The sequence below is a fragment of the Pleurodeles waltl genome, chromosome 7 (genome assembly GCF_031143425.1).
Source record: "Pleurodeles waltl isolate 20211129_DDA chromosome 7, aPleWal1.hap1.20221129, whole genome shotgun sequence".
Taxonomy (NCBI): Eukaryota; Metazoa; Chordata; class Amphibia; order Caudata; family Salamandridae; genus Pleurodeles; species Pleurodeles waltl.
In genome coordinates, this window is record NC_090446.1 from 296,060,138 (window position 1) to 296,073,934 (window position 13,797).

General features: G+C 40.6%; 1 protein-coding gene across 14 annotated transcripts in view; it reads left to right on the forward strand.

Annotated features, from left to right (window-relative positions):
- Window positions 1–12,316, forward strand: part of EPB41L1 (erythrocyte membrane protein band 4.1 like 1) — a 458,763-nt gene extending 446,447 nt beyond the window's left edge. For all 14 annotated transcript variants that reach the window (XM_069243684.1, XM_069243688.1, XM_069243694.1 and 11 more), the window contains one exon: window positions 7,602–12,316. In XM_069243684.1, the coding sequence (XP_069099785.1) occupies window positions 7,602–7,610 (9 nt within the window). In that variant the 3' untranslated portion in view covers window positions 7,611–12,316. The remainder of the gene's footprint in view (window positions 1–7,601) is intronic.
- The last annotated feature ends 1,481 nt before the right edge of the window (window positions 12,317–13,797 follow it).

Here is a 13,797-nt window from a genome sequence, read left to right on the forward strand (position 1 = left end):
GTATTTCATATGTTTTTCAGTTTTTTATCATCAGTATACATGTTTACATTTTGTGCATTAAAGTTGAAAGAGACTGACAAGCTACACCTCCAGAACAGTAATTCTGCTTAGTGAAAGTGAAGAAATAAGAGAATATTAAAATCAGTCAGAAGGAGTTGCGATTTGCAATCCACCTCATTGATATTCATTAGGCAGATCGGTCTGATACCCCCTCCAATTCCTTATTTTGCGAACCAGCCAATTAGTACATAGGTCAGTTTGTAAACCTTAGGGATTGGTAGCAAAAATTTGGGGCCAGATGTAGCAAAGTGTTTGCGCCTCGCAAACGGCGAAAATCGCCATTTGCGAGGCGCAAAAGCCACTTTGCCGTTCAGAAATGCATTTTGCGAGTCGGCTCCGACTCGCAAAATGCATTTCCGACTCGCAAATAGGAAGGGGTGTTCCCTTCCTATTTGCGACTCGCAGTGGGATGCAATTCCATTTGCGACCGCGTACGCGGTCGCAAATGGACTCGCAGTTACCATCCACTTCAAGTGGATGGTAACCCACTCGCAAATTGGAAGGGGTACCCATGGGACCCCTTCCAGTTTGTGACTGGACCCCAAATTGTTTTTTCAGGGCAGGGAGTGGTCCAAGGGACCACTCCCTGCCCTGAAAAGAAACCGAAACTAAAGGTTTCGGTTTTTTTGAAGTGCAGCTCGTTTTCCTGTTAGGAAAACGGGCTACACTTCAAAAAAAAAAAAACTGCTTTATTGAAAAGCAGGTCGCAAACATGGAGGTCTGCTGACGACAGCAGGCCTCCATGTTTGCGAGTGCCTATACTCGCAATGGGGCCGCAATTTGCGACCCACCTCATGAATATTCATGAGGTGGGTCATTGCGACCCCATTGCGAGTCGCAGTCGGTGTCTGAGACACCGTACTGCATAGCAATTTGCGACTTGCAAATTGCGAGTCGCAGGGACTCGCAATTTGCAAGTCGCAAATTGCCGACTTGCTACATCTGGCCCCATGTGTTTAATTTGCAAAAGCTTTTTGCGACCAGATATTTAGCACACTAGGGGCCTTATTACAGACCGGGTGCACTTTCCATGTTTGCCCCATGGCGCACCTTAAAGCAGGTGCACCGGGTGCAAACATGGAAAAAAACCATATCAGAAAAAATGCACTGCCCTTGGGGCAGAGGTATACTTGCGCTTCTCCCAGTGCAGTGCATTCAAGACAAATACAGAGCAGCACTTTAAAAGCTGCTCCTGGTGTCTCTGTGCAGGCTGCGGCCCTTGTAAAAGGGATTATATATCCCCTTGCAGGCGGGTGCAGTGAGTGACTTCACCAGCCTGCAAGAATGTGTCTGGGGGTGTTCAAGGGACACGCTTTCATCCCTTTAGAAGGCTGCATTTAGAAGGCGTACTGAAAGTGTGTCACCTTTTGAGGCACTTCTAAACGCATGTTTGCCTCTGCACCCACATCAGTAATACGCGCAGGTGCAGAGGTAAAGTGATTGCCTCATTTGCATATGGCCAGACCCCCATGCAAATAAGGGAACACCCTCTAATGATAGCGCTGGTGCCACACAAGAGCCTGCGGCCCCTTGTGTAATACCAAAAGCGGGCAAAATCCCTCATTGCGCTCCAGGGACACTTGTGTAATACGGCCCTTGGCTTCTACCTTTTTACCAAATGTTCAGTAAAAAAAACTGAAAAAACACCAGAAAGACCTATTATCTTAGTACGCACTTTTGTTTCTTAATTCCATCTAAAATACTTTGAATTATTCAATATGCCATTTGTACCATCTATCAAATCATACATATAGGATATGACAGACTTCATCAAGAAGATAGAAGAAACACAAATAAGCCACACTACAAAAATTCAAGTCAGGCTGGGTGTCATCCCTCTCTGCATTAATATTCCACAGGATGAAGCCCTTGAAGTGACTGAACTTTACTTAGAAGGAAGAGAACAACCACAAAGAATAACCACGGAATTCAGTCCATCTTTGGTGAAGATAGCATGATAAACGAACTTCTTCTCCTTAAGGATGACTTTTTTTTTCTCCAAGTCAAAGCGAGTCCACAATATGTAGCAGAATATGAATAAAAATGAATCTGTCGGAGAAATCTATTCAGAGAAAAAATCACGGTGAGGCAGAAGTATGTGGATGATGTCTTGACGGGTACTGAGGAACTGCAAAATGAATATTCAGGTCTAACAAACATTCGCTGGACATTAAGCTTAGTATGTCCAGCAATAAAATTATAATAAATGTGCTGGATATTTGCGGTAAAGGAGAAAAAGTAATTCTTATAACCGCATTTTTGGCAACAGATTTAGACAGTCTCCCTCAATATTAACTTTTTCACCCTAACAGTATGCGAGACAACCACCAATACAGAAAATGTTTGTAATGGTTAAACTGCACTAAAAACAAATTCTTTGGCAAATCACAATTCCTGACAAACAAGCTAAAAAGAGGAGGATACACCACAAACTGCTGAAGAACACATGTGAAAGGGCTTTGCTACCATCTCAAGAACTGCCCTACAAAATGATACAAGGATGAGCAAAATACAAAGGAATGTGTCACAGTATTTTGTCCAAATACCAATCAATTCAAAATAATTCCCAGAACGAGCACTTCCTAGTGCTCATGAAACTTCAGATCCAAAAACGAACCTTCACTTATGGGAAAAAATGCAGTGTCAGTGAATCTTCTTGGGGCCTGCACATCTCCAGATCCTCACAAGGCTTGCAAGGTCACCACAAATGTGGTATATGCTCGGGTTATTAAAGGAACTGAATTTTCTTACAATAGCAAGATAATAAAAACGTCTGAGATTTTCAAATAGCAGAGCTAAAAACTGTGTCTATGGAATCCAGTGCTCATATGAAAAACTCTAGTGGGCAAAACCAGTCAGGATAATCAGAAATTAATCTACCAGCATAGATCTCAAATCCTATGCAAAGTACCACACTCATCGCTTGTCCAGAACATTATAAAGGAGGGACACACGGTAAACCAAATCCAACTGACTGTTCTGAATGTATCAAACAAAACCCCACTGGCAAAAATATGGAACAAACGCTCCGTAACCTCAGACTAAATATTCTATGCAATGGCTTCAATGCAATTTCAGGAAAATGCAGAATATTTAACAGGAGAAGTGCATCTCTGCACTAGTACATCGATAAAGTATTACACATTACTCACAATTCAACTCCTGGTGTGGCTCTGATTTCCACTGTATGACACAGCATCTTTTTTATAGTTAAATATAGCACAAACTTGGCTCAATGCATTAAAGTCCTGTACATGAGCACCATATTGCATTTGACAAGGTCAGATTCGCTAGAACTCCCATATACAGTGAGTCAGTGATGTTAGCTGGCCTAGGCAGGGACCTGGTCTATAAGCAACATGATCCAATGCATCTTACAACGTCACTCTTACTAAAAACGTACAACATGCTGATCAATACTACAAACAATATTACTAGGAGTGGCAGATCCCCTAGACCTATGATCATTAGTGGTCCCGCTGAGATATGACATAGATACAAGCTACACAAAAGAGTATCTGTAATTCCCGGTTTGCCTAGTGCCAGTAATGTCAGCTGCCCAGACACACATCTGATGTGCCACTACACTGTCCATAAACTCTAGTGTGAGACGCAAAACAGACAAATCACACTGTCGGCTCTCATTTAACTTAAGAACAGGCTTCAATCCCTCAAAAAAAGACTGCTGGGAACCAACTCGTAGCTCAGCTTGCAGCAGCTATGGCAACAAAAAAGAATACCTGTTGATGAGCGGATCCTCTGTACATGAACATAGTGGTTAGTGCTTGGTTGCTGTTTGCTGGTCACAACCAAAGACACTTCATTCATTTACACACATCAAAGTGTCACTCAGAGCCTTGTAATTCCTTTTCTTCATTTAAACAGTATATCAGAACAACAGATAAAAGATGAGCAACAGCAAGAAACATTAGAGGTAATGAAGCTCCTTGCTCTTTTAAATGTTTACCTTTCCCCATTGGACATGCCTTATAACAATATTTTCACTCTATCTCTAAAATAACTGGTCATGTCACTAAATGACCGAGACATCTCCTTTATTGAGTTAAGGCATGCAAAGCACTTAGGGGTTGTCACTTATTTAATCCACTACCCTCTGCTATTTTAATAGTCGACTATTCTTTTACCTTTTTAAACAAAAGAAATCATAAGGTTCTAGTCCTGAGAAGACCCCGAGACGTACGAACAGTCAAAACGTGTCAACAGTCATTTCAATGGGAGTGACTGAGATCTGTAATCACAACTGCAGAACACTTGTGAAAATTCTCTAATCAAAATGATTGATAACATGGGCTCTAGGAGTACCTTCTCAACCCCTATGAAAGCCCAAATGAGACACCACAATAAATGTACACATTGGTCCATATGCCCAACTGATTGTATGGACTGTTGTCATAACAGTTATAGGGTCTGATTTAGATCTTGGTGGATGGGGTAACTCTGTCACAAACATGGCAGATATCCCATCCGCCATAATAACTCCTATTTCGTCACATTGATAAAGCAGAATCCCTTCTCTGATGGTGGTGCTTGTCAAACTCTTTCAATTTAGACAAAAAAATATGTAAAAATGTATATTGATGAACTATTGATTAACTGCAATGCTATTTGGTTCATCAAAATGATAAATCACTGAAAAACATATGAAGCGATATATAAAAATGTATCAGTATAAATAGATACATTTGTGCAACTGGATGCACAATGTTTCCTTGCATGCACATTTAAATCATGGGTTGAAAGGGTTTCCTTGTATATACTAGCACACTGTATCAAAGGTAGAATTTACCAATGCTCAAAAATGGCCTTGCTACATTTTTGTTCACATTGCTTCCAGGGCTAGCACAGGCAGTGTTGATTCGAACACGAATCGATAGACATGTAGTCGAATAAGGGGCAGCTGGAAATGCCCTAGTAGAGGAAGGCTCTTTAGGAAAGCAACAACATCATCCAGTGTGCTATGAAGTTTGTACTCACCCTTGTCTGTGTAATGTTGAGGGGAAATATGCGCTCCATCTATAGGAATGTTTTCTTATCTCTGCTGTCGGCTGAAACAACTGAAACAACTTCTATGTTGAAGCTTATCAGCAGACAGCAAGACAAATCCTTTAACCATATTGTTCCTGTTAGAAACTTTCAGACATTCATAGTGGAGTACAGCCATGCTTACTTGCTTCCAGCCTGTGTGGCACCCTTCAGTTGTGCAAATTCAGAATTTTTGAGGACCTCTTGCACTCCTAGGTTTGTGATTCAGCAGTTGCATCTCAAAATATCAATACCACAGCTATAGTCTGACATATATAGAATGAGTGTAGATGTTTTGCTATTAACGCCATTTGAGTGATATTCTTGTAAACAATGTTTAGAGCACAAATTTTTTGTCAAGCAATATTTGGGCCACAATTTTATGGTATGCTCCACTTTCAGTTCTTCTGCATGTTGATTCATCTTTGTGTTGCAGTTCACAAATTTCGATTTATCAATGTGCAGAAGTGCCACAAAGCTAGTTGTAGTCACTTCCGCAGAGAGACCATGGCCCTACTTTGAACAGAAATCACATAGCCCAAACAGAGGAGAAAAGGGGAAAGGAAGAGAGAGAAAACACTTCTGCGAGGCTTGCCACACTTCCTCCAGGACCACTGTGGAAGTCTATAAGAAACAATATCAGATTAATAAAGATTCTTCTGTCATCAATAAAATATACAACCTTCTACCTAATTATCTCGATTAATAAGTCCTCTAACTCAGCCTTTTATTCTCTAGAGTTAGATGCTGTTCTTTCACTGAAATACAGAAAAACAGTAATTACTATTGACCTCTGGAATCCAAGTGGTGTGCTTTTCACATATGACTTTACAAACCTACTATAGAGTTCACGTCACAAAAATCCAAACTGGTTGAATCTTCAAAATCTAGGGAAATGGCTATAACTCAATGGCGGAGATGAAAACAGGAGACACACCGGTGCAAAATAAGTGTGTGCCTGAAAAACCATAAATGTGCTGAAAATAGAGCATGCCAATATCTATACAAATATAGAAGGGCTTTAAAATCATTACCGTTTGTTATTACAATCTGAATTGTTAAACCAATCGAAGAGATCCTAACTGGGGCTGACAGAAGGCTGTGATGGGATTGCCTAACCATTGTAATTTATGCAACCTTACTGACATTAAAAACTTAGGTAATAAGACTTCCACAGAGTCAACTACTGCCCAAAAGGCTCTGTAAAATCGAGAAAAGCTATGACCCTCATTGCCTAGGATGTGTATGGGTACTGGATCGTATGTATTCATACAATATGGGAATGTCCTATCATAGGTAAATACTGGTCACAAATTCACAACACACTTGCAAGAGTGGTGGAAAGGCCTGTAACACCTGAATGTAGGGCTGCTATCTTTGGGATCATACTGGAGGCGGGAGAACATAGACATATACACACACTAGTGGCAGTGGATATGATAGTGGCTAAGCAAGACAGTGCATGATATGGGCGATCAGATATGGCATCTAAATTTGCAGAATAGCTTAGAGCCATACACTACTATGGGAAGGCAGACGAAATCATTTATAAAGCCAGATGATGTCCAAAAAACAAAGTAACATTTGAAGACCCTGGTGGGAGCACTTCCACTGAATACTACTCAACCTTTACTTGCTTTCAAACTAAAATTGCAATCTCATTTCTACTTGCTAATCAGTAACTATGCTACGTGCAGCACTGTTCTTAAACACTTTTTAAATGTGGTGAGTAAGGGACATGCTGAGAAACTTGCTGTATTGTGGTTTTGAAGAACAATAAAAAGATATATAGAAGAAAAACATTTCCCATCCACTCCTGCCACAAAAAACCAGCTTTTCATTGATCCTCCGATGACTACCAACGACAGCCTGCTTTCAGAAGTACTAAGTCGTCAACTCCATTCTCCTTTTCTGTAATATCCAGGATCCTAACTGATTCCGAAATCCTGTTATTAGCAAGATTCAAGTTAGTTTCATTTTGTTGCAGCCTTCACCACTGGACACATTACCTTTCCTCCGGCCCTTGATGATGATTATATTTACCACCCCTTGTTTACCTGCTGCTGGGTAGACAGGAAAAAATAAAACTGTTTTTGTTTATAACCATCGATTGGCAGAGGTAAGGATCCAGAAAAGTATTTAAATGATATAGCAGACTGCAAGAAGTTTGTTACATGAGCTCAGAGACGTCCTGACATTAGGGCATGGAAACTGAAGTGGGACCAAGTGGCAATGTGCCTTCACTACATCCAATAATCAAATATGCTCTATTTTGTTTCAAAACATCTGTTTTGAAAACCCAACTGCTGTTCCTTAAAATGTTCTAAATCTTGTAAAGAATGGTCTTGTTATCTGAATATACCCTTGCACGCCTATGCACTCCCTCACTCGCCCTCGCGCACACATGCACACTACTCTATCTGTCACACTCTCTCTCTGAATTCAAACGTATTGACTCTCTGTTGTACTTTTCACTTTCCCTTTCTGCTTTTTTCTAGGACTCTTGACCTCCGCATTGGGAAGTTGGTGTTGCAACTCAAACCCCAACTTTTGAAGAGCCAAGGCGTCCACAACCGTGCTACATTCCTCCATGAGAATATCCAGACACCCTGACCGCCAGGACTCCCTCGTCGACAGAAAGACAAAAATAATTAAAGCCTTCTATTATTTCTTGGGATCATAAAATGCGACCTTGGAAAGATGCTGCAACGTTGAGGTCGTAATGTTTTTGGGCGAAAAAAACTCGTGTGAAAAGAAGAACTGTACCCCATTCCAGCATTGCCTGTTTAACACCTGTTCAGCATTTGAGTGAGAGGACAGACCATCACAGCAGCATTACCTTACTGCGGGTTACATATGCTACCCACCCTGCTGCACGGAATAACACTTTGCATGTTGCATTGAGACAGGCCACAGGCTAATAAGAGTTGTTTCATGAGGAAGAGATGGTGGTTGTCTCGTGTGTGTGATAGAGAGAATTTACTTTGAAATGCCAGGATCAACTATCCATCTCTCCTACTTCCGATAGCCCCCTATTATTTTACTGTCTGGAGAGCAGGCTAGGTTAGTTTCATTAATGAGGACATCAGGTCACCATGCATTGCACCTGAAGGGAGGAAGGTTCAAGAAGAATGTGTTGAGGATTTTGGACAGATTGTCTAAAAAATTAGTTTAAACATCAAACGCACCTCATACATTGCAACTTGTGTGTGAGTAGCATATTTAAAGAAGATGTTTTTCATTAATATGACATTAAGCCAAAATGTTGCACCCGGGTACTACAATAGGGTGGACTCTATGATATGTCTTTCAGGAAAAGGTTAGTCATACACTGTGTTGGACTCATTGCACCTGAATGTTAACCCACTGAAGACTAATAAGACAGTCCCTGTCTTTAGAGCGGGATGCTGGGCACGGTCATGCTGGTCACATTTTGGTAGGGGAGGGAGGTTTCCTTTTCTTATTCAGCAGAATGCGTGAGAGAGGTCTGCAATTTCCACAGTAAAATTAGTCTCCTAATTGAGATGCATAAAACTTATGAGTAACAGGATGGTGACATCCCATGTTGTGTCAATGTGATAGTTTGCTTTGAAAAACACACTCACTTCTTGTACACACACAAGCACACCACTACACACCCATTGGATTATGTCTCTGTGTTTCAATCACAAATACCTCTGAAAGACAGCATGATACAACTGGTTAACATTTCCTAATTTAATTGGTTGACGCATCTCAGTTTCTTTTGTGATGCCTGTTTCCCGGTGAAGATTTGTTGTAGTAATAAATATCTGAGATCTTTCCTAATGTGGACATTCCACATGGAGAGCCATCAGACCTCCCTGGCAGGGGCACAAGTGTACATAAAGAGTCATTATGGGTCTTTAACAGTGTAGAGCAGGGGTCCCCAACCTTTTCTGTAGTAAGGAGTGCGTAAGTTCAATGAACACCCTCCTGTACTATTGATAGTAGAATTTAGACTACGAATATTAGTGTTTGAATCGTGATCATGTCAGACAAGATTACATTAGAGGCCACCCATACAATATTATCGGCAGTGGTCACCTCAGTGCATCAGGCAGGGTAGTCAGCAGTAACGTAAAAGGTATTTTTCACTTTGGAATGCCTTTACTTGAGTGGCACATGACGGCTGCAATGCCACAGGAATTAAGGTAATAATATTTGTAATATTGCATGATTTATCACTCACATATCACCTTTAAATATATTTTGAAAATCCACACACACTACAATATAACCTCCATTTAAAACGTGTATACTGCCACTGGTGGTAAATGTGTTTATGCTGGCCTGAGGATGTATCAAGGCAGGCATCTGTGTGTGTGTGGAAATTGGTTTAGTGTCATTTTCCCCGTGGGTCTTTCTAATGCAAGTGGTTTAGAGCCATATGTACGAACACATTTTCCCATAGACACAGAATGGGCAAAACTGCTTGCTACATCTGGCCCTTAATGCTAACTTGTTTCCTATTACTTGAATGTGAGTCATTGTTTCCAATAGACAGCCAGCAATATTAACAACTGCAACACAGCTGGCATCATTCACATGCTTCTAAATCTGGTATATTTTGAAATATATACTTCTCGGATCATTGGCAGCGTATATAAACAATTTTCTAGAGGAAAGGTTTACAAATGAAAATTTACACTGTGTGGATGTTGCTCCAGCTACCGATGTGATCTCGTAGTTCCGATTGTCCATAAAAATGATCATATTCTTTCCAAGCAACATAGTGTCATGCAGCTAATATTGTTTAGCAGGTGAAAGCTATTAATTTCAATGATTCCTACATATCTTTTACCTAGATTATATGTTCTCTCACTACAATAATTTGTGCTGACATAGTCAGGTATTCATATACAAAGGGGTGGTGTTAGATCCAAAAAATGATGTTTCAATAAAATAGTAAATGTTCACTCTTTAGAGAGGCCCCTTTTCAGCTCAGTCAGGGTTATTTCTTCATGCTACCTCCTGTGATTAGGATGGACAAAGTGCGGTCAAGTTGAGGCATCTGTTTTTGATATATGTCTAAAACAACTTAATGAAAGGAAAAGCTACTATACAGGGTAGCAGGGGCTAGTTTCCGAAATAGGCATTATTGTAACTTGAATGCTCACAGTTTTTAGGGCTGTAAATTCTACATGTGTACCTGATAGGGGACCACAGGCTAGCAATTGACTGTGGCTGTAGATTCCAGGAGCAGTTGTTAGGCAGAAGGCCTCGATCTGGTCTCCAGGGATACCCTAAAAATTGGCCTGCACCACATCTGACATTATCCACAACAGGGCCGGTTTCTTTATAGAAGTGCAGAGTAGTTCTATCCAGCAATTTGTATCGCGTTCGGTGCCCCAGATAGTCAGCTTTCAATATTTGTAAACATAAACAACACAAATATCACTGCTCACTTTCAGACATTGACTCCTATTAATGCAGGGATCATTTCAGACATGGATAAACTTATCATTCTGTTGCTGGAAAGGTTGGTTAGCTTCATTGAAGCTGGATGGATAGAAATGCCACTGTGAAGTAGAAATTATGTGTAACAATCCTCTTTCTGACATATTGTAAAGAAGCATATTTGTAAAAATTTATTTTAATTTTTACCCAAAAGCATTTTTTAGGGACCTGTGTCAATAGCCTCAACACAATTTTCCTTTGCCCTCGTATTGACTTATATATCGTTCTGTACGCTCTTTTTGTCAATCTGTGTCTCCTTCCATTGAAGGTAATTTGGGAGTAGCTCTGGATAACATAAACATGGCTGATGTTAATATGGTTTCTTCACTTGTAAGATAAGGCGGCCTCTAGGGATTCTTCTATATGGATGCGCTTCAAGAGTTATGTATATTATATATAACACAAAATAACAAAAAAACTGAAAAATCATGATACTCAATAAGTCCTTGTGCTGGTGTGTATGATGATGTTTTTAAATTATGTGTCGACTGACTGTGGCATTCCTAAAAAACATTTTCCTTTCACAAAAAACATAGACAACAGACTTCATTCTTTAGAAATCAAAAGAACTTTATCACGGATTGAATCCTCCATCTCCCTTTGCCAGGTTGACAACTTGCCTTATATGGTTGATATCAGAGGCGGAGCATGTGGCGAGGATTTGCAAGGAGGAGCATGGGCATGCTGGCTCTGATCGCTCCACTGAACACTCCTCAGCCAAATCAACTGTGATGGTAACAAAGGGAAGATCTTCAGAACTAGAGAGTAGGGAGTCAAATTTACAACTTGCTCCTACCACAAGTTACTGGCTCTTCAATGATCCTCTGATGACTTGTTCTAGGAAAGGGAGTTATGATCAGATTGTGCTGGTGTTTTGATTTCGCTGATGCATTATATGAAGGGAATGGAGCGTGGGATCACCATGGTCAAGGTTAAAAAACACTCAGACATCACTAAGGCAGGGGCAGCTTTCAGAATCCCTTGCAGCAAAAGAAGTAAGTACTCAAGGGCTCTGGGATTTTCACAAATGTCATGGAGCCGTGTGTGCACGGAACAGCACAAAGGCGCCCACAAGCACTGCAATCTTTTTGTGATACATTCTAGGTAAAGTAGCTCATCTAGAGGGAAGTTTTCTTTATGTTTATGCCTGACTTTTGAAGTACCTCTTCCATCTTTATTGTGAAGGATGCTTCTTTCCCGGGATCAATAGCCACGCTTGTGGAGACTAGTAAACCTGATCTGTACAAATTGTACTGAAGCTGCCCTCTAAATGTCCCTTAATAATGCAGATGACAAATCGGTATCTATCCAGAAAGCTTGACATTTCTTCATTTGGGCCCCATGCTCCACTGCCCTTTTCTGACCAGGCTGGCTTTCGAAAAGTAGCATGTTCTAAAATGTATGTGTATGTGTGAGTGTGTTGAGACCAAATGTAGAGGTCTGAGGAGAATGCCAGTCAGAATGCAAGTGAGTGCCAGGAAAGAGTGTTAAAAACCTGCAGTTTTCATCAGAAGCCAGTCTGAGATTGCATGTGTATTAAGAACTATAAAATTGCACCTTACCAGCCTAATGCAATGCCACGTCGTCCTTTCACTCTCTCCTCCCCGGTTCCCATCACAATCCTGCCTCCGTATGTTCCCTTACAGCTTCCCTTTCCCTCTCAGTGCTTGGTGATGTATGCGTGTGTGTTCACTGGTCTTGTACTCAATAAAGTGAAATAAATGTGTGATACGGATTTGTCCCTCTATCTGTTTTTTTTATCTCTGTGACTGCTGAATGTGTCTCTGGAGTAAACAACACAATTAAAATTGAAATGTCACAGTATAGATCGAATGTGCTTGTGCAATAATTTTCCTATGTCAGGTTCCACTAACACTCTCAAATTAACTTCTTCTTCAAAACGTTTGCAGAGTTTCACTTGATTAATGTATTATTCTTTAGATTCCAAAATTAATTTTCACTCTCCCCTTCAGCAAAAACCACACAGCTCATCATTAGGGGCATATTTACAAGGCCACTGCGCCACATTAGCCTTTTTTTTTCTTATGCTAATGTGGCATTAGGTAGCCATTTCTAACGCGCCATATTTACAAAGTGGTGCAATGCTTGTATTGTGCCTCTTTGAAACTCTTGCGCCACATTATGCTTATGCCACATTATGCTTGCGCCAGCCATAATGTATGCAAGGGGGCGCTCCAGCGCAGAGAGGCCTGAAAAAAAGGCGCAAATAAACTAAAAAGATTTTAGTGCACCATTTTTTGCGTGCATTCTTAACGCCTTCTCAGAGCATGGTATAAAAATATTTCACGCTAGGGTAGCAAAGCATCACATTACCGTAAAAAAAATGACAATATTGTGCTAATGACCACCATGGTCGACCTTATTATAAATAAGGTGCAACCATGGTGTTGTTAGGTGCCAGTAGAGGGACACAAGAATAGTGGCACATCATATATGATGGGCCACTTTCTTGTAATTTTGTCCTGTAGTTTACATGCGGGCACGTTTCCAGTCTAAAACACCTTTTTCAAGACTGCTTACAAACCTTTTGTCTATTCCGTGGATTGCCTCAACACAGTAATGTGTGCCACAATTATTGGCATTACATATACAATTGGTAGATGTGTTGGTGCTCGGAAAATTTTACGTCAGTAAAGCTGGTATGTTTTCACCCCTCCAGCAAGTAAGGTTAGTCTCCATAAATAAAGAAAGGTATGGGTCGACTCCTACTGAAGTTACTAGGACAGATTTGTTACAATATGGCAGAGCTCTCTCTTCAGTAGGAACCAAACCATTTGCTACATCATGGATAACATGAAAGCATCCTTGAACTGGACGAATTACTTGCCCCATACCGAGAGACGTTTCTTTTTCAAGTTGTATTTTATTAATTTAGTATCTGTCATACCATGGGCTGATACACTGGCTACAGAAAAGTCAAGGAGCCTTGACGCCGTTGCGGAAGTGCATGTGGAAACTTTGTAGCTAATTTTGAAGGTTACTGTCTTGCCGTTGAAAATCATTCCACTGTAGAACTACTCACCAAAATGTTCACCCAGGCCACCTGCACGTTCATCAGCTCACTTTAAAAATAAATGTACTCTTAAAAAGCACTGATATTCCTATCAGTCCATAAATAGAGATTGTGTGCAATTTATTATGAGGAAGGGTGTCTTTGAAGTTACTGCCCACTTTGCCTTCCCAAAGAACCATGGG